This window comes from Scophthalmus maximus, chromosome 10 (assembly GCF_022379125.1).
Source record: "Scophthalmus maximus strain ysfricsl-2021 chromosome 10, ASM2237912v1, whole genome shotgun sequence".
Lineage (NCBI taxonomy): Eukaryota > Metazoa > Chordata > Actinopteri > Pleuronectiformes > Scophthalmidae > Scophthalmus > Scophthalmus maximus.
The window spans coordinates 21127483-21148526 of record NC_061524.1 but is presented as its reverse complement, the minus strand read 5'-3'; the positions used below and the strand labels follow the sequence as shown (position 1 = coordinate 21148526).

At 44.4% G+C, this 21044-nt stretch overlaps 1 protein-coding gene across 4 annotated transcripts in view; it reads left to right on the top strand.

Moving 5' to 3' along the window:
• sema6e (sema domain, transmembrane domain (TM), and cytoplasmic domain, (semaphorin) 6E) overlaps positions 1-21044 on the top strand; it is a 141662-nt gene that overhangs the window by 106574 nt on the left and 14044 nt on the right. For all 4 annotated transcript variants that reach the window (XM_035608316.2, XM_035608318.2, XM_035608319.2 and 1 more), the window contains 4 exons: positions 31-168; positions 8684-8761; positions 19182-19240; positions 19626-19676. In XM_035608316.2, coding sequence (XP_035464209.2) covers positions 31-168; positions 8684-8761; positions 19182-19240; positions 19626-19676 — 326 coding nt within the window. The remainder of the gene's footprint in view (positions 1-30; positions 169-8683; positions 8762-19181; positions 19241-19625; positions 19677-21044) is intronic.

The following is a 21044-nucleotide window of genomic DNA, read 5'->3' as shown; positions in this document are numbered from 1 at the left end:
CTAATAGAAAATGTCTAATCGTCTTCCTAGATGCGACGTGCGGGGGGAGGACAGGAGGGTGCTGGGCCTGGAGCTGGACCGGGACCATCACGCCTTGTTCGTGGCCTTTTCCAGCTGCGTGATCCGCGTGCCGCTCAGCCGCTGCTCTGACTACAGCGCCTGCAAGAAGTGAGTCGCCTGTCCATCATCAGCACACATACAATGAAACTCCAAAATTACCTTTTTAATTTGTTATATAATAATCAGGCAAACATTCCTCGCACTCAGTTTTCATCTGCTTTTAGTGACTGTAAATTGATGTTTTCCGCAGTTTGGACTGTATGTTCAATGTCAACCGGAGCTTTGAGACCTTGTACTGTTATGTTTCTCCCTTACCCAACTATAGAAGGAATAATCAATAGATTTGCAGATTTAAATTAAGAAATATGAAATAAAACGGTTATTACAAGATCATCTTACTTTTTATCCAGGTCAGTTTTTAGACCAGGTCCTGTAGCTGAGGGAGTCTGAGGGAGAAATGGAATTAAAAGTGGCAAGAAAAAAACCATCAACACGGGGAAACTCTGAGGAGATTCCATGTCCCAGAAAAATGAAATAAGCAAAGCTGGTCCGAATATATAAAAAGATGAAATAACATTTCAAATCACTAAAACAAACCATGGATACTGAGCAGCCTGAAGAATGAGACCACTCTCTGCTGCGTCACGTGGATCCAGGGTTTCCTCCCTTTAAAACCAGGTTAAGCATGAAGTTAAGATAGGATCCACTTCCTCTTTTGGAAATGTGTCCACTGTGTTACAGGCCTTTGGACAAACTCTACCAAAGAGCAGGTGTTGGATTTTTTTTATCTGTCTGGTTCAGTATACTCACATTCAATCATAGAATCGACTCCGACACTGGTCGCCTGCACATATCCAGCTTCATCCAGGACTCCCTGGGAAACATCAACACAAGGCTCACAGTGTTTCAGAGAGAGTTGATCGCAGTTGTTTTTAAAGAGAGAGAGATATATATATAACTGAGTTTCGTAAACAAACAATGTTTTGAAGTTTTGGTTGTGAAAAATAAATCCTGAAAGGGTTACTGTGACTGCTTTGATTGAGAATAAGCATTACGTGTTGGGATAGGCTGTAATGCTGTGCATCGTTATTCCTGCAGACAGATGTGTTGCGTTCTCAAAATGGATTTAGAAAAAGGAGTGCTCGATTGGCCCTCGAGGAACCGATGCGATCCCTCGATCTTGGAATACACTACTTGTGCACATCCCTAATATAGATTATACTCTTTTAATTTTTGAGCAGGGGCATTAAGAAAGGGCCAACCGAGTTAAAGAAAGTGATAGAGACCTTCCTGATCCGCCCTCTTGTCTGGATTCTTTCTCGTCGCATCCTTCCGCCAAGTTTCACAGAAATATGTTCAGCAGTTTCTGACTTATCAGACGCACGGGGGGAGAAATATCACCCCCTCGGCCGAGGTCATTCAAATATTTATTAGTTGCGTAAGTGTTGATTGTAATCCTCATCTGAGCCACCTATGAACACCATTGTCATGGTGTAGATTTCTGCTGTCTGGAGGCCGACGTCACGTTTAGAACAAGTTGAGGACCGTCTCTATTTTCCTCCAGCTTTTTGTTTTGTCAGCCGATGTCTGAACGGCTCTGGGATCTATTTTTGGGGCTCTGAGGAATGTTGGGCCCCACGTACCCCGCTGCCCCCGCGCTCCCCTCTCTTGGTCAACTATAACCCAGAGTAAGGATTTCTCCTCAGGGGAATACTCACTCCACCATAGCATGCTAACCCCTCATTGCAAAGGCCTGGAGAAGCTCTCAACATCGCTCATTCAGAAATTGGATCCAGCTGATTGGCCAGGAGCCACCAATGGCGGCGTCCATTTTTCTTCCCGAAGCTGTAGGAGAGGGGGGGGGGGCTTAGTGGAGGCTCCAGCTTCAGCACACCTCATCCTGGGATTAGGACACGAGGCAGGTCAGGTTTCACCAAGCATGTCCTGCTTTACCACACCAGTGAGTCTGAGATTTACTCCATCTCTGCCTTTTTCTGCCTCCGTTCCCTCTCTCTCTCTCTGAGGCCTCCACCGTCAGGTTTCTTTTCTCACTGCGGGCGCCGCTGCCAGGATCAGGTTTCAGAAAATGTTTTGATTGCAGTCGCGAGGAACTGTATGACATGCGAGGTTTAATAGAAAACAATACGATAAGTGGACAGAAGAGGCTCCAAACCCTGGAATCTTCAGCTCCTTTGTGGCTGCTCTCAGATAAATAACTGTATATTACTTTACTGTCACCTACTCTATGAAGTTCTGTTGATTTAAGGATTAGATGGGCATCTTATTGCTATTGACTATTTTAGTTCTCATGGTACGCTCTCACTGAATCTGAATGATTGCGCTGTTGTACAAACACACAACAGTCTGCCCAACAGAGACGTTAGCATCTGAACCATGCAACACAACTGAGTTTGTCTCAGGGAAAGATGGAGGTTATGTCACATTAGTTCCGTCCTCTGCTGCTGCAGGAGTTTGTCACTCAAACGTGAACTTACTGTACGTCTGCGATTGGATAAGATTTGTTGAAACCACACTTTTGTTTTCCTTGCGAGGAGAACTTTCGAGACCTTGTACTGTGATGTTTCTCTCTTATCCAACTATAGAAGGAATAATCGATAGATTTGTAGATTTGAAGATAAAATAAACAAGATGCAAGATCATCTTACTTTCATCCAGGTCAGTTTTGAGACGAAGGTCCCGCAGCTGAGGGAGTCTGAGGGAGCAATGGAATTAAAAGTGGGAGGAAAAAAACCCATCAACACGGAGAAACTCTGAGGAGATTCCATGTACCAGAGATTAAAATAAGCAAAGCTTGTCTGAATATGGAAGAAAAAAAACCTGTTTCTTGAAATCACTGAAACAAACCAAGTTCAAGATGTTGGAAGCTGAGCAGCCTGAAGAATGAGACCACACTGTGCTGCGTCACGTGGATTCAGGGCTTCCTCCCTTTGTGACGGGAATAACAGCATCAAGTTAACGTAGGATCCACTGCCTTTTTAGAAATGTGTCCACTGTGTTTGAGGCCTTTGGACAAACTCCACCAAAGAGCAGGTGTTGGGTTTTATCTGTCTGGTTCAGTCTCCTCACACTTTTGTTTTCCTTGGGACGAGAACCTCTTCATGTGGCGTTGAAGCTCAAGTGGATCTGTAAAGTGTGATGGATGTTTACAGCTGTTCGCCTTCATTTCTCCTCCAACATAATGCGACTCAAACAGTTGGTTGTCACTAAGGCTACCTCCTTATGTTAACACAATACATTATTGTGTTAACATAAGGAGGTATCCTATAACATAAGGACGATACATTATCTATACCGCTTTATCCTTTAGGGGTTGTGGGGGGCTGGAGCCAATCCCAGCTGAAGGTGGGCGAGAGGCGGGGTTAACCCTGGACGCCAGCATATCACAGGGCAACATACAGAGACAAACAACCCTTCGCACGCACATTCACACCTATGGTCAATTTAGAGTTTGGACTGTGGGAGGAAGAACCGGGGAGAACACGGGGAGAACCCGGAGAGATTCGGAGAGAACCCAGAGAGAACCCGGCGAGAATACGGGGAGAACCCGGAGAGAATCCTGGAGAGAATCCTGGAGAGAACCAGGAGAGAATCCGGGGAGAACCAGGAGAGAATCCGGGGAGAACCTGGAGAGTACCCAGAGAAAACCCCGGAGAGATTCTGAGAGAACCAGAGGGAGACATGCAGTATCTCACGTGACCTGTCAGGTACATTGGGCACATGTGCACCAGTGCGAACAGGAAGCAGATTGTCCACTCCACTGTTGGTTGCTTAGTGACAGAAAAGACCACGAACGAGAAACAACCATGTTGAAAAGTACATTCAACATGTGCTTTTCGGAGGAACTAGAACTTAAAAGTAGGAAGTCGAGTCGTGACTTTTCGAAACTGAAACCGGACGAGCAGAGTTGTGTGGCCAGCAGGCGTGAGGGTAGCAGCAGTGACAGTAAGAAAATCAAATCCAACCAGAATAATCCCTATACATCTTGTGACCTGACTTGGAGAAGCCTCGTTGAGTGTAGTTGTTCGTCAGTGTCGCCAGTGAGTCTCGTGTTGTGTCACTCCCAAGATGTGGGCTAAATGACAGCTGGAAGTTATGAGTCCCAGCCTGAGGAGCGGGATAAATCCCTGCTCCGCTCCTCACAGGGCGGCTGCCGGCCAACACACGCACCTCCCTGTTCATCATAGCATGACAGAATACGAGCAGGGAGGCGGAAGAGACGTCTGAGGGTTTTAAAGAGCGACGGGGGGGGGACGCGAACACATGTCGTATATAATCTGCGCGCACGGGAACAACGTCATGCACGTCGGCGTCTCGTACCGAACTCCGGGGCCTCTCTCTTTCCGCGGCGCCGCCGCCGTGGTTCAGAGCTTCGTTGCTGTCATGTAGCTGAAGGGAGAAGTCAGGAGGGGCCGGCGGGGAGAGAGATTCATATCCACCTTGTGTCCGGCGTATGAATCATTTATTAACGCCGCTCCGTTCAGTGCCACATACTGGAAGCCACACACAGGCAGGGTGATTTATTTTTTTGGGACTAAATGTTGTTTTTGATGATTTAACAACAAAAGTTTGTGTTTAACTCTGAAGTGAAAAAGGCGGGCGGAACACAAACCATTGACTTCAGTGGTTCGGCACTGAAAGTCTGTTGCGTGTTTGTCAGCGGGATTACGCAAAAAGGACTATCCACGAAACGTGGTGGAAGGACGAGGCATGGGCCAAGGAAGAAGCCATTAAACGTTGGTGTCGCTCCGGGGAAAAGGGGCAAATCCAGGAATCTTTTATCACCTTCTTTAACATCTTGATGTTGATCAATCACATCAAGCATACTCAGGGGACTGATCTCTATGAGTGTGTGCGATTTGTTGAGGACCGTTTGGCCTTGGAAGGAAAAAAAGGAAAATTGTAAAGATTCCGTAAACACGTGCAGAACTTGAGTTGGTCCAGGACTTTTCAGGATTCGTCTCCACGTTGCATTACAGACTCAAGTCATGGATCAGATGAGTTCGTCACAGCCTCGCAGATCAGCTCATGACTTCAGACGTGACGTGACTTCCATCCCTACTCTTTTGAAACCTCAGTGATTTGCGTTGTGTGCAAAGCAGTCACGCTTCAGAATAATCCAGCCGATCACTCAGTTGTGCTTCTGAGGATGACGTATTCGGAGGAAGATGTATGTTCACGAGGATGATTATCACAGCACAGACCCGGAGACACTTTGCACAATATGTTGTGGAACACAAAGCAACAAACTCCCCTTGACCGTCTCAACAACAGAACTGCAGAGCGTTTTTAATTGTCACAGAGATCGTTTCTCTCTGGGAAACAACAGCATCACATGTTTGGAACAAGGTGACCTCCGGGTGGAGGCGGAGACTTTCCCATGACCCCACGTCCTGTGGTCTGTGGCGTCGGATCAGAAAATATCTACACGGGCGACAACATTGTATTTCATAAGTCAATTTTTGGAGCGTGTCATATTGTGAGCCGTAAGTTCTCTGGCTTCCGCTGCTCGGGTGGGTGTTCCCATCGTTTTTTCTGAAAACCTCTGTGTGCAGTTATACTTTGACTCACGGATGAATTGATACTCAAGTTCCCGGCTGCGGGCGTCAGACAGGAAGCGGTTCGTGTGAGTGACACGCTGACTTGTTCCCTGTGATGTTCACAGACCGAGGGCGGAGGCGGAGCTACGCTCAGCTCACAGGGTTGCAAATCCTTTTTTTTTTTTTTTTTAAAGGTCACAGGAGTTCTCATTAAAAGGTTTCGAGTTTGACGCGGCGCCTCCGCCAGCGAGCTGTTGGCGTTCTGTTTATTTACTTTTATCTCTGATGGCTTTTTCAGCACAACAGGCTGAAACAGTGATAGCAGACAGCAAACATTGTTCTTCTGTGGCCGCGTTGCTTCATGCTCCCCATGTCAGCGCTGCCGGCTACGTTCACAAACACTGCGTTTCTGCAGTGGTGAACAAAACCACACAAAAAAACAATCCATTCCCTCACCGACGCCCAGTGTTGTTTGGCAATTACGCGGCGGCAGCACGAAGGCCAACAGGATCGTGCGACAGATTCCGCAGAGTAGGATTAAAAAGAACAATACAGACTGCAATGAGACATGAGGCAGAGCGACTGACAGCCGATCAGCGGGAGAGTTCAATCAACACACCCGACACGTGGAAAACCGCCGCATGTTTAGATTCCGCCGGGAATTCCGGCTGTTGGGGACGTGACTAACGGCTATCGATGCCGGTTAATGAGACGTGCAGTTCTCTTCTCTGAATAAGGCCTCGCATGGTTCATCAGTACGACCGCTCGGTGGCTGATGAGTGATTTAAAGGTACAGTCCACACGTGCAGTAAACCGCCACCAAAAGTAGAACCAGGAGACTGTTCAGACAGTCCCCAACACCAGGTAGCATGTGAGTCACAGTTGTTCATGGTTTGAGCTGCATGCTGAAATGGGCCAGTGTTTGATTTTAATTGCCATTCGGCGTCCTGGGCCGTTTGGCAATTTCCAAATGTTTTTGAATCTCCGCGCAACATTGCCCATGTAACTTTGACATAGTATATCAACGTGTTGGACCCAGAAAACACACAGGACACGTCACATGATGTGATCATTGACTTCTGAGGGTTATACCAAACCATGATGCTAAAGACATTTGAATTATTTAAATGGAGAGAGTCCACGCAGAACCAATCCAAACCGCAACCCGCAAAATTATCGACAGATCTTTTAAAACCTTGGTAAACACTAAACAACATATGAGTCGCAGTTTAAAGTTGAAATAAGTTGTAAAGAATGATTAAGATTCAAAACGGGTTGTGCATTGTAGTGGAGTTTTAAGTTTCATCTTTGTTTTTGTTTATTTGGAAGAAAGTAAATCAATTTTGGGAAAAAATCTAATTTCGGAACTCATTTAAAAACAAAAGACTTGGACCAGAATCTTTTTATTTTGTACGATGAATTGTCTGTATATTTAATTAACTTGATTTAAAAAGATGAAAATTAGTTCTAGGTTTACTTTCTTTTTCTTTTCTTTTTTTTTTCCAGATTTTTTTAATCCCCCCCAAATTTGACGAGTTGAGACGATGCATCCGTTCTGTAAATGCTTGTAATTTATGTGGGGGAAATAATCATGGACCTGTAAGAGGTGCAGAGGAGAACAAAGCTCAGGTTGTTTTTTTTATCCCTTCAGTAAGAAAAGAAAAACCCTTTATCAAACACTAATCTGATATTGATCTTTCCCGTGTCTCCTCCTTGGATTGTCTGCGTTCATTTTTGTGAAGCTAATTACAGTCGGGAGACTTGTAAGTCAGTGTTTGTGACTGAGCTAATTGCTTATCACATTCATACAACCAAGCGCAGCTTTAACGATGATGCTCCCATTGTAAAAAAAAAAAAAAAAATGTGCGTGCAGTCATAAAAAGAGCATTTAAATACGACACATCTGAGAGAGACGTCGTGAACAAATCTGTACATGCTGTCATATACTGCGAATCCAGGATAATGCTGCGTCTGTTCCGTCTGTACCAAGGGGCCAACTCTGAGGCTGAGAAATGAAGCCTGTGCAGAAGTGCTATAAACTGCAATTCACTAGATGCCCGCTTGAGGCCGGCTCCAACAGCGAGTAAATCCTCATAGGGTTAACCCCATGTGCCAACTTTACAGCAGAATTAAACATGTTTACAGCCTGGTTCAAAAAACGGTTTATATTATATTACTGTTTTTGAAATTCTGCATAATTAGGGGTGTGCTCTATTTGATTGACAGCCGGGGCTCACTCGCTCGGCCTTCGCCGAAAAAAACAAAACAGTGAAACTATAAATCCACTAATACTCACCACATATAACTGCTCGTAAATTATATTTGCTTTAACTTATTAGAATTAAAATATAGTGGTGAAAACTACAGCTATTATACATTATAAAATATTGGAGGCATTTTTAAGATAGTGTAGTATAATTTTAGAAACATAAATTGTATTTCCATGTCTTTTCTACCACTTGTTACGTTGGCTGGGACGACCGACTGTTACCACTCACAAACCGTGTGCAGCATCAGGGCCACGGTGCCGCGAGCACCGACGAGCATTGGAAGGTAGCATTTAGCCTTCTGAGTCTAGCTCCTTAGCCTCAGCTAACAGGGCAGCTTCGCGGTAGGTGGGTGTGTTTCAGCGACCGGTCTGCATTCGGCCCACCCACTCTCCACCTCTTTGTCCATATTTGGATGAGCCGGGTAAGGGAGGAGTCGTGCCCTCCCAACATGGCGACGGCTGAGCCGCTGCGGAACCGCCCACTTTGGGCTTCAAAACCGGCCTGCAGAAACCAATGGGTGACGTCACGGACGCTACGTCCATGTCTATATACAGTCTATGGTCTGTACACTTTGTACACCTTGTCGCCACACCGTGAACAAGACAATGCGGCTTTGTCATCTTCACTTTCATACATGCATTTCCTGTAGGTGTCTTTTCCTGGTGGGCACACAGTTCACACCAGGACACATGGCGGCGCAGAGCCTTCGTTACCTGGCGAACATCTGCCGAGCCCTCAGACGCGCTTCTCTGAACACTGAACATCTGTCTTTGTGTGTTTGTGTTTGTTGTGCAGAAGCTGTTTGTCTTCACGGGATCCGTATTGCGTTTGGGTCAAGTCAGGCAGCTGTGCCACAGTCTCACCTGGTTTCAAGTAAGTCACACACACACACACACACACACACACAGCTGACGGTCACCAGGACCATCATTACAGTTGTCAGTGTTGAATTCACGTTGACTTTGACAACGGTAAAAGCTGGTGTGTTGTTTTTCTCTTCTCACGCTGACGTGCATGTACAGAAATGAAATGCTCCCAGGTATTGACATTTTAAAGCTACAGTGTGTAATATGTAGAAATGTATAATCACCTGCAACAAAGAATCAATGTTCGTCAACTTTGAAGGAGTTCATTAAAGTTAGATAGGTGGTCCTGACTCCCCATGTTTGCTTAGCCATGTTGAATACGTTGACCCAAAAGGACAAAACACTCCGATATACGTGTTGAATACGGTGACCCAAAACACACCGACATTGGTGTTGAATACTGTGGCCCAAAACGGACAAAACACTCTGACATACTTGTTGAATATGGTGACCCAAAGCGGATAAACCACTCCAGCATATGTGTTGAAAACGGTGGCCCAAAACAGACCAAAAACAGTCCGACATAAACGTTGAATACGTTGATCCAAAAGGACAAAACACTCCGATATAAGCGTTGAATACGTTGATCCAAAAGGACAAAACACTCCGATATAAGCGTTGAATACGTTGATCCAAAAGGACAAAACACTCCGACATAAGCGTTGAATACGTTGATCCAAAAGGACAAAAGACTCCGATATACGTGTTGAATACGGTGACCCAAAACGGACATACACGTTGAATACCGTGACCGTTTTTGGGGAAATTGGGCTACGTGAGGATTGTGGAAAAAACCCTGTTTTTAATATCACTGTTAAAGTCAAATGTTCTTTGAACTTTATTGGTGACGCAGCAGCAATGTTCCGCCCGACGTGATTCACTGTTGATCTCTCCTCCAACAGAACCACCAGGGAACTAACGTGTGCAGATTTGCTGTCTAATCAAACTGTCCAGCAGCAGGTTTCAGGTTCTAATTGTTCCCTGGACAGAGTTGTTGTAATTAGTGAGTCCAGACCCTGAGTGGTTTGGTCAGTCTGAACGCACATAAAGACGTTATTAGTTCTCTAACTCACAGTCACAGGGGACAGACTTCTAACTTACTCAATAATATTCAGCCAAACAGGAGCAGAAGAATTTTCATTTCTGCTCTCGCTTCTCGAGTGACTGTACTTGATTATCCATAATCCATAATATATATCAACAAACGTGCTTGAAAATGTTTTGTTTTATTAGCAGTGATTTGAAAGAATATTGAACATTTTCAGCACACCTGCAATTTTGGTTTGGACCAAGTATAAATATCTACAGACTATATCACATCTATACAGACGTTATATATACATATCTACAGACTATATTACATCTATACAGACATTATCTTTACATATCTACAGACTATGTCACATCTTTACAGATGTTATCTATACATATCTACAGACTATCACATATTTACAGATGTTATCTATACATATCTACAGACTATATTACATCTATACAGACGTTATCTATACATATCTACAGACTATATTACATCTATACAGACATTATCTTTACATATCTACAGACTATGTCACATCTTTACAGATGTTATCTATACATATCTACAGACTATATTACATCTATACAGACGTTATCTATACATATCCACAGACTATATTACATGTATACAGACGTTATCTATACATATCTACAGACTATATCACATCTTTACAGACGTTATCTATACGTATCTACAGACTATATCACATCTATACATATGTTATCTATACATATCCACAGACTATATTACATGTATACAGACGTTATCTATACATATCTACAGACTATATCACATCTTTACAGACGTTATCTATACGTATCTACAGACTATATCACATCTTTACAGACGTTATCTATACGTATCTACAGACTATATCACATCTTTACAGACGTTATCTATACATATCTACAGACTATATCACATCTTTACAGACGTTATCTATACGTATCTACAGACTATATCACATCTTTACAGACGTTATCTATACGTATCTACAGACTATATCACATCTATACAGACGTTATCTATACATAGCTACAGACTATATTACGTCTATACATATGTTATCTATACATATCTACAGACTATGTCACATCTATACAGACGATATTGATACATATCTATAGCATCTTAGCTGTGAGAGATGCTGTCAGCAAACGGTAAAACATCGTTTTTTATATAGAGATGATATGGTGTCAAGTAATATTTGATGGAAAGGGAATTCAGCCTCTTAATCACGGTTTAAAAAAGAGGCAAGGAAAAGATCATCAGCCTGGTTAATGCAGAGAAAAGAACCAGAGTGAAAAAAACTAAACATGAAGGACCTTTTTTTTTTATTCTTAAATAAGAAAGATTGTATAGTATTGTATAGTAGCTAAAATTATATGATTCCAGTTGGACTGGAGGCGCAAGCAGAAAGCCGATCAGTACAGTTTCTCCACGTCCTTCTTTCAACACTAAGTTTGTGTCGTGAAATCAGAAGTGATGTTCGGCCACATGCGTTTCGATCACGCTGCGGTGCACTGCACCGTCTGGCACACTGAGAAAGAAAGATGGATGGACAGATGGATGCATGAATAGCTAGATGGGTAGATGGATGGATGGAGGAGGAGGAGAGGCAGTTAAAGGTGCTGTTGTCTCGACTGCATTTCCCCATGAGGCTGATATACAACCTGCTGCTAAATCACCGTTCCTTTATCTGTGTGTGTGTGTGTGTGTGTGTGTGTGTGTGTGTGTGTGTGTGTGTGTGTGTGTGTGTGTGTGTGTGTGTGTGTGTGTGTGTGTGTGTGTGTGTGTGTGTGTGTGTGTGTGCGTGTGTGTGTGTGCTGGCTGTACACTTACATCCCACTACACTTATCTCACACCAGCAATTCACACAAACATGCAGGGAGCATCACTTCCACTGACGACGGCCTCCCATAGATTATTCCGACGATTGAAAACGTGCAGACCTGGAATTATTGCACATCTTCTGCTCGGATGTTTTACTCTCCTGCCGTCACACACACACAGAGACAGAGGCTGATTTTCTTATTTCAGAAGCATGTTTCTGTGTGCCCTTTTTGTTTTTGTGGTGTTTTTTATTTCCCACATTTTGGGAAGAACGTTTTCTTGCCAGTTTCTCGGTCCGGCACAGTGGCTTTCTGGACTCTTTGCCTTGCCAGACAACCAGCTGTTTCCAGCAGCTGGTTCACTTCATCCAAGTAGAAAGAGGCAAGCTCATGTTGAGGACTCGACTCCATGGAGCCTACCAACACACCAACGGTTCACCGGTTGGTTTTTGTTCATCTGGTCTGTTGTTTTTAGCTGTAGAGCAGATTTTGTAGCTCTGGAGAGTTTCATGGTTTTTCTATTGTTCTCTGGACATTAAGCCGCATAGACACTTGAGTGTTACTTTACATGTGCCTTGATCATTTTCCCAAAAGTCAATGCATCCAGTGGGATCAGGTGATTCATTCTGGTGTGGATGTGGATTCATTAGATCAGTTCCAAACAAGCAGGATGTCGAGGGATAAGAGACTCGAATGTGAGAGGTGGAAGTTTGAAGTGTTGATGTAACCTGCTGCACACTGACCATTAAAGCTGCGCTGCTCTCAAGGTCATAACAGTTATGAGGTTTTCATAGAAAATATGGTTTTCGTTATCATAATTATGAGTCTAATAAAGCATGAAAGTTGGCAAGCAATGTGGAAAAGTTACTTTTAATTTAGATGAGACTTTACGGGGTGGATTTTATGATTTGAGTTCAGCTTGTGATTCAGATTAGGGGGGTTTGAGGTCGGGAGTGAGGAGCTGTCACTGGAAGGCGACGCAGGAGAGAGAGAAAGTTCTGATGTGGCTTCCCGCTGGCGATGAGCCCCGAGCTCCGAGCTGCTCGCCCAGGTTTGATTTATGAGTCCGGGTTTTGAGCGTGCGGGACGGAGCCGCACTGGAAACCACTGGACCAGAACCTGCGAGAGATCGGCCAAAATATCCTGTGGAGACTCGACTATCATCCCTCTGCCAGAGAGACGGGGGGGGGGGGGGGTGAAAAGTAAGAGGTTGAGAAGTGAGAGAGAGAAATGTGAAGTGAAAACAAAAGAAGTAAAACGTGAGGTAGGACTGGGTGATTTTTTTTTCTTGTTCCACATGCAGTGTTGCAGAACATCTGTATTTAATTTCTTCTCAGTCTGAGGGTGTGTGTGTGTGTGTGTGTGTGTGTGTGTGTGTGTGTGTGTGTGTGTGTGTGTGTGTGTGTGTGTGTGTGTGTGTGTGTGTGTGTGTGTGTGTGTGTGTGTGTGTGTGTGTGTGTGTGTGTGTGTGTGTGTGTGTGTGTGTGTGTGTGTGTGTGTGTGTGTGTGTGTGACCGGAGTTTAAGATGAAGCAGCTCAATAGTCCTCGACCTCCTGGGACCTCCCGTCTCTTTCTTCCTCACCTCTCCTCTCTCACATCATGTCTTTTCGGCCTCTTCTCTTTTTTCCTCCAGTCCTTCATCCAAAGGTGGCATAAATTTGAAAGACCTATGAATGAAGTATTCACAGCTCTTTCTCTGTCTGCCCTTTTCATCTCAGAAGTTGAAAGATTGTGTGGCTGGACGGCTCCACTTTTTAGTATTTTGTGTCATCCATAATGCATTCGACATAAACGCCGTTGCCAAAGCACAATGCCAGAGCAAAACATGGCCATGGACAGGAACGGATAAAGAAACTGGAAGGAAAATCAGGACAGCCGCGTTGAGCCGGCGTAAACTTCTTTAAGGATGAGGCTAATGATATTGGATATTTCGATGTTTCTTAACAAATCACATAAATCACAATATTATATTGTGTTTTGGGGCCAGTGCGGATATAATATATATATATATATATATATATATATATATATATATATATATATATATATATATATATATATATATATATATATATATATATTATAATGTCAATCGATTAAAAAAAATAACTGTGATTAATTGCTTTTTTTCTTAAGACTGAAGTTTAATGGATATTTAAATGCAAAATAATAGAATGTAAAATCAACACAGAGGAAGTATTTCAATCCAAACACTATTGTTTAAAAGCATCTTTTTTAACAACAACCTGGAAACCAACAACACAACAACACTCTTGAACCATATTTTTTGCAAACTATACGTGGCATGTTGCGCGTTTTCATTGCAACAGATGACGAGCGTAACCTCGAGCTGGATTTAATACGGAACCACATATTAACGCCTCAAGTAATGTTTGTCTCCGTCCGCACAACACAGAGGGCGTCCGCTCAAACTACGTCCTGTTTCCGATCTGTCAATCATAAGAGTACCCTGCAATATATCCTGCAATATATATAATGTATAGTTTCTTTTTGACGTCCGTCCTGAAAGTGACAAACAATTCCTGTTTCGTAACTTGCCCAACACTGGTCGTCACACAGGTCACATTAATTGCGTTCCATTTTTTTAAAGCGTTAATTTTGACAGCACTAATATATATTTACATACAGGGTCAATTTGCCCTAGGGGTTGCATTGGATTTCCCACTTTGTGATCTACATCCCCCCCCCCACTCAAAGCGATCAATGCTACTTCCCCAATAGACCATATACAACACCTACAATTTTTTACATTTTTAAACCGAGTAAAGCGTTGTAACGTGAACAGTCTATAGTGCGATAATTCCTGGATCGTGGTGACATCAGGTACATTCAGCAGACTGATAACTCTGAGTGGTGTCTGCAATTTTTTTTTGCGGCTTGATTGAATGAAAGGACTGTTGGGCCTTGGCGGCGGTATATACACGCTCTGAGTGCCTTTCTAATCATCCCGTTTTTCTGTGGCGTTCAGTTTGATTCATAATTAAACAGGGTCAGTGGTGGAATACCAATTTTTGATTCTGCATATGAGGAGCCAAACATCCATTGAAAAAAAGAATCTGTATTCGGGCGGTTTGTCATCTCCTCTTTCGAGACCATTATTTTGTGCCTGCAGTTCATCTTGTTTATACACTCATTTGCCGTCCACGTGCTCACCTGAAGTCCGTACTTCTGTGTTCTGTTATCTCAGGTTGAGTCAACGGCACATGTTTTTCTGTGATCCGCGATACGAAATAGATGTTGCCCCACTGACTGTGAAGCTCTTTTGTCATCAGTGCCAGGACACGACACCGAAAGGATTCAACCGTCCGTATGAGAACAATGTCGTTGATACTCAGGATTACAGCAACTTCAAATTCAAAAGTGTCCGGTGATGTTTGTCAAGCGGAACTGAGCCGGCCACAGGACGTGAAACCCGGACTGCAAGGCTTTATGGGTAAAAGCGGACCGTTGTCGATATTTGACAGCCAACGGTTTGGAGCAGAACAAAATGAATTCTGGCCTGATGCTCGTGTTCAGCTGCTTATTCAAATGCGCGGACGCCAGAGAAGGTCAACTACGGTGTCGAACGCTGACAAGTCTGGCATGTTTTTCCAAAGTAAAGGTGACCTGTCATGCTACTAGTTAACTAAACTCTACAGTGTGAAGTCCTCCCCATTACTCATAACATGGATCTGCTTACTGTTGCCTCACTGCCGGCCACATTTGACATTCACCGTGCCCAATGATTTATGTGCAGCGTCTGACATTAGAAGGCTGCTTTCGTATTCATCCACCAAATATGGAAAGTTGGGCCCGCGCTGACCTTAAATCCGAGTTTCACTCGTGGGCGTACGAAGGGATTCAGTGAGTTCGCAGTCAGTCGTGATCCACTGTGCAACATTCGCAGGTGTAATGTGGAAACATGAAGCTTCCACTGCACTTACACTACGGTGGGAATGGACTTTCAAGTAAAGTGGGAAACATCTTGTGTCCAGCAGCGGGAACCTTTTGCGCTCGAATGATTAATATATTCATATATTCTGAGCTTTTAAGGCAGAAGTGCTCTGTAGTTCTGCCTCACAAATGAATAACCACAACCTGCTCTCACTTCACTCCTGTTGTACGTTGCAGTGAAACAACTCCACACCTTGTGGATGTTTACTGCACTCGGGACTGGAGTAAACTGCAAAGCGCTGTGGGTTATGAAGAAGCGCGACAGAAGCTGTGAAAATAAATTGTGGGTTACCGCCGAGGGATGATACCCCAGACATTGTGTCCACTGCAGCTTCTGCAGCAGCACGGTGTTTTTGAAAAATCCACTATTTTCCACTTCAACTTCGTTTCTTCATTGGAACTGTTATGATAAATTGATAAAAAAACAAGGTGAAATACAGTTGGTAGCCCATCGTGACGTCAGCCATTGATTTGTAAGCTGCTTTTTTCGAATCCTCCAATTTAGCATTTTGACCAGCGCCATCTTGGTTTTTTTTGTAACACCGGCCCTAAGCGGTCGCCCTCTTGGTGAGATTGACCCTCTGGGGGGCAGAGGGAGCGGGTGAACAACGACTGGTCACTCGAGAGGTGGATGTCACCCACAATGCATTGCAGTTGTGCGTTTGGTGCAAGAGAATACGTCCGTGGGTAGGTGGCAGTGATGTACGTAAAACTCCGCGATTGATCGCCACTGAAGAAGAACACAAATAATAGTGATGATAATAATCATGATAAAGATCACAAACAGAAGTTTCTGAATCAAAGACGGATGCAGCTATTAACAGGTGCCGACATATTGTAATCACTAAAATGAGTCTAAAGCTATTTCTGATTATTTATAAGAATCAGTATAGCGCTAAGTCTACAACTGGAAAATGTTTTACTGACGTTGTGAATCAAGTGAGTAGTCGTTTTCTCATAGTCGCCCTCTGCTGGTCAGTACACAGAATACCCGGTGACTGCGTCTGTTTTTATAAACAGTCTATGGATGAAATAGTATCAACCATCGTGATCATTTTATTCAGGTCTTCGTATTTTCCCTCTGAATAACCGGAAATGTATTTATTCATTTTGTATTTAAATGATTCTTTTCTGCTGAAAGAGAATAATCCCTGTGTCTGAACTGGTCACCGCCTTAAGACAACTCCAATATAAACTTTAGTAAATACAATTTTCACTTTGAATACAAATACAACTGATCAGAATGCGGATGCGAATCGGACCAAACACCAACTGCTCTGGAGCTGTTGAAGATACATATTCAAGATTTGTTCTTTCCCAGATTTCTCCCTTCTGAGACAGAGCAGCAGCCTTTGATTTGATAATCACCTCCTGTCTGGCACAGACTTTCCTCAGGAAAGACGTAAAGGAACTCACTGTAAGGGACTCTGGGTTTTTAGTGGTTTGGTTTAAAAACACACATCCCGAAACCCGACAGTCGATGCTTTCACACCAAAAAAGATATATTAAAGGGATTAATCCTTTTGAACTGATTTTCGGATGTTCACTGCTTCTGCTCCCTATTTGAATATCAGTTGTTTCAGGAGCGACAAGTGCGAGTCTCTTAAAAATATGTGCAACAGTGTGTGTTTGCGTGTTAATTATAGATGGATGCTGGGAGACTGTTGTGTTTGCATACAGTCGGATCTGTGTGAGATTGTTGGCTTGTGTTCAGGTTACATAGGGAGCTAATTGGTTTGTTATAGAGTGGGCATGCCTGCCTGTACAAAGTGTTTCTGCGTGGATACTGGATCATTACACTTGTGTGATACCTGAGCCCCAGTCCATTTTATCCAGTTCATTTCAGCGCGTGGGAGGATCGCCGCCGCCGCCGAAGCTCGGCTAGAGCGGCTTCCCGCTCCACCGCGCGACAGCTCCAACTTATTACTCGATCTTCGAAACGGACGCATCCGGATGAACCCTTTGATTTGTGACTGACGCGAGGGTGAAAGGCTGCTGGAGGGGAGCACCGGCGAATCAATCGCATGCACGTTTTCATCAGGGTAGCGGAAAATCAATGATTGTCAGGTTGAGTTTCTTGCTCGGCGTGCAGGGGAGGTTTTCAGAAAAGGCGGACGAGGAGGGTTCGGATTTCACAGACGCATGTTCAGCTCGGCAGAAACTGTAGAAAGTGAAAACATTCTCGAAGGATTCATTCGACGTGATTGAGCTTTTGTTTCACCTTTTTTTGTGCCTCGGTTTCTTTCGAATGATTGACAATAAAAACGGTGACGCAAACAAATCCATCCACAAATGTTCAGTCATTATTTAGTCGCAGTGTTTTTTGCATGAGGTGGTACGAACCGGCGGCGAAAAGCTTTTCAATAGAAAAAAAATGCGGTTCCTTTGCTGAAACTGCACCTCGTCTTTTGTCTCCGCCTGAAAGTACTTGATGTTTAAAGTTTGACAATAACAATTTTTAGCTGTAAAGCTTTTCTTTAGCGCTGCAGAAGGTGGAACGGGGGCGGGGGGGGGGAGGGGGATCCGTTACTTTAAATCAACACTTCCCTTAAGGAAATGTTTTCACTGGCGTGCAACAATCATCACGGTGACACATTCATCGCAGGGCCCAAACACTGAACTAAGTGAAGATACAGTAATACTGCATCTTTTAAACGAAAATAACAACACGGAGACCGTCGTATGAACCAGCTTGATCCAAGACGGAACAACAACAACTTTAGTTATCACCGTCAAACACACTACAGCGCATCCGCTCCCTTCTTCCGTTCTGCCCTTCACAATAAAAGCCCAAGTCAAAAAATCACTCAGTATTTTGCTGTGGCAACCCACAAGCAGAGTGCAAATGAAATGTAACATAAATAAAATAGCTTGCACTACGTTGCTGTTTGCCAAGTGTCCTTTTTAAGAGCAGTTAAAATAATGAAATTAAAAAGGGAGTTCATATAAATATATGACTGCTTTGATTCATTGATGAAAACGTAGCCATGATGTGCAGTAATATCTGAAAATGGAGGACGCACACAGTCAGTGGAAAGAAATGAAAATACTGTGTCACTTGCGCCAGGCGACGCAAATAACGCAGGGACGCAAACATTTGTGTCATTTGCTTTACTCGTTCACGTGGAAATATTTGAACTCGAGGAGAAATATTCGCATATTGAGATGCCCCCGACGTCACTGATGTCCGACTGTGAGTTGGGCAGATCTTTTTTCCGGCGCCCGAACAAGCAGAGGAGGCAGTTTGAGGGAAAGTGAAGATCCCAGCGTGGAGTTTCCTCTTCAGTCCCGAACAACGAACAGACCCTTACCTCCCCCGTCTCTGAGGAGGTTCCTCATCAACTCAAAGACTGAGAATGAGAAAACTCGGACAGTAAAGCTGTTTTCACAGAGGAACTTGTCCAGAGAATGTCTCTCCGAGGTTTGACGTTCACCTAGTTAGCAGGAACACGTCTCGGCCACTCTCCGGGAGGTGGCAGGAGAATGTCTTCTCACCTCCAGAGATAGTTGTGTCTTCAGTGCACGCCCGAAAGCAGCTTAAGTGAAATGGGCCGATGCAAATGTAGTGACGGCCTCTTTGTGTCTGTTTGTTTCTCTCCAGAGGCGGATTCGAACAGGATGTGGAGAACGGTTCCCGCCAGCAGCCCGATACCTGCCACGGTGAGCTGGAAGCCTTTCATCTATTCACGATGATTTACATAAGCAATAAAGGGAGAGGGAGGAAAACTGTGCACCGCTATCAGATCCCGATGGCGGAGCGACAGCAGGCACGAGTGATTGCAGATCTAACAAATTATAATGGAGACTTATGATGCATTTATTTCAACAATTTGCGCGGAAGAAGCTTGAAGCGCAGTTTGTCCGCCCCCGTTCACATTCCCTGCTGGAGTATTGTCCTCAATCTTTCTGTGTTCATTAAGCGTTCGCTCAATGAAGTATTTATTTCGTTTTTAGCTCTTTCTTGCGTGTGTTTGTGATGAAACTGCAGAACGGGGCAGATTCATCGATGCCCGACTCCCGCTGATTTGTGTTTCTTCTTTTGCAGACGTCCTGGCGACCACACGCAAGCAAAACCCGGCGCTAGATTCGGCGTATGGTCAGTGGACACGTCTTTTATCTTTTCACCTCACTACCCCCAACTGGGCGCTGACGGGTGACGGGTCTCCTTTGCCCGTCAACAGCCGGAAGGTTGTTAGAAATAGAGAAATGACCTCACATGGAGTCCCAGACCACTGTCTGTGTAGCCGTGTGCACAGCTACAGTAAGCAGAGTACAGTAGCTGTGACTAACCAGGTCACCAATCAAAAATCTCTTACTGTTTTCCCCCAAATAAGTTTACAACCTGTCCTGTTCCTCATATATGTTGATCAAATCTGTGCGCAAATCATCAAATTAAAGTGACGACATTGATGAAAATAAGAAAAAAATAAATGTTGTATCTAAAATATCCTTCACTTACATATTCTACTCCATCGAGCTACTCAGTCAGATTCATGTCATCCGGAGCAGATGGTCGGACTAATGAACTTACTTGCCTTCAAAGTAAGCTGGCGAGTGTTTCATGGAGGCAGCCGAGCGGCCGGTCACCTCTGCCTCTCGGCCACGCCGGCGGCTCAAACATTGAAGCCGTTGTCTGAAGCGTCACTCCATTGGTGGACCAGGAGCTCTGCGGACAAGGCTGCCTAACGCCCTGTATCAGGGAGGATCATCATCCCTGTCACGTCCCATTACTCCTCCGCCGGCCACACCGCGCTGCCCCTGGCACGGCTGGAATGGAAAGACGAGAAGCCGCCAGGCCGGCCGGCCGGCACCCGGACGAGATTGAGGAGTTGGTGTTGGGCTTTTAACACTGCGGCAAAATTCAAAGCCGGTCATTTTCAGTCACACAATGGTTTTGTGAGGCCTCATTTGCTTTTTGTCTATACAACTAAAACGCCCGCCTCAAACTTTTGGAGGAGTTTTTCAGACTTTTGCCCAAAGTCGGGTCTTTGTCACTGAACAAATTAGGACACAGGGGAGCTGAAAGGCAGCGGTCGATCCGATGCAGTGATTAGCGTCAGCGCTGAGACCACGAGTGGCGCTGGAAGACGTCGGCCATTACGGGCCAGTGGAACCATCCATCCCTGCGTCTTTTTCGATGTCTCTCTCAGAACAGAGGCCACTTTGTCCGCCACAGGCTCCGGCCCAGAGGAGAATCACCACCCAGTCGGTGGTGAAGACTTGATGAGCATCCCCGCCGCTCAATCCTACGGCGCCGGCGCCACCCTGACGCGTCACTGCTCAATTTCAAACAGATTCATTACATTTTTTTCTCTCGCTGAATCACACAATAACACTTTCAAGTCCCTGCGTTGAAGATCAATTATCGGCTTTCCGAGACAACAGCACACTCCATATGCTGCACAAAGCTGTTGTCGCGCGGGGGGCTTCGTTTCACCAAAAGCCGGGACGTTTTCCTTTCTTC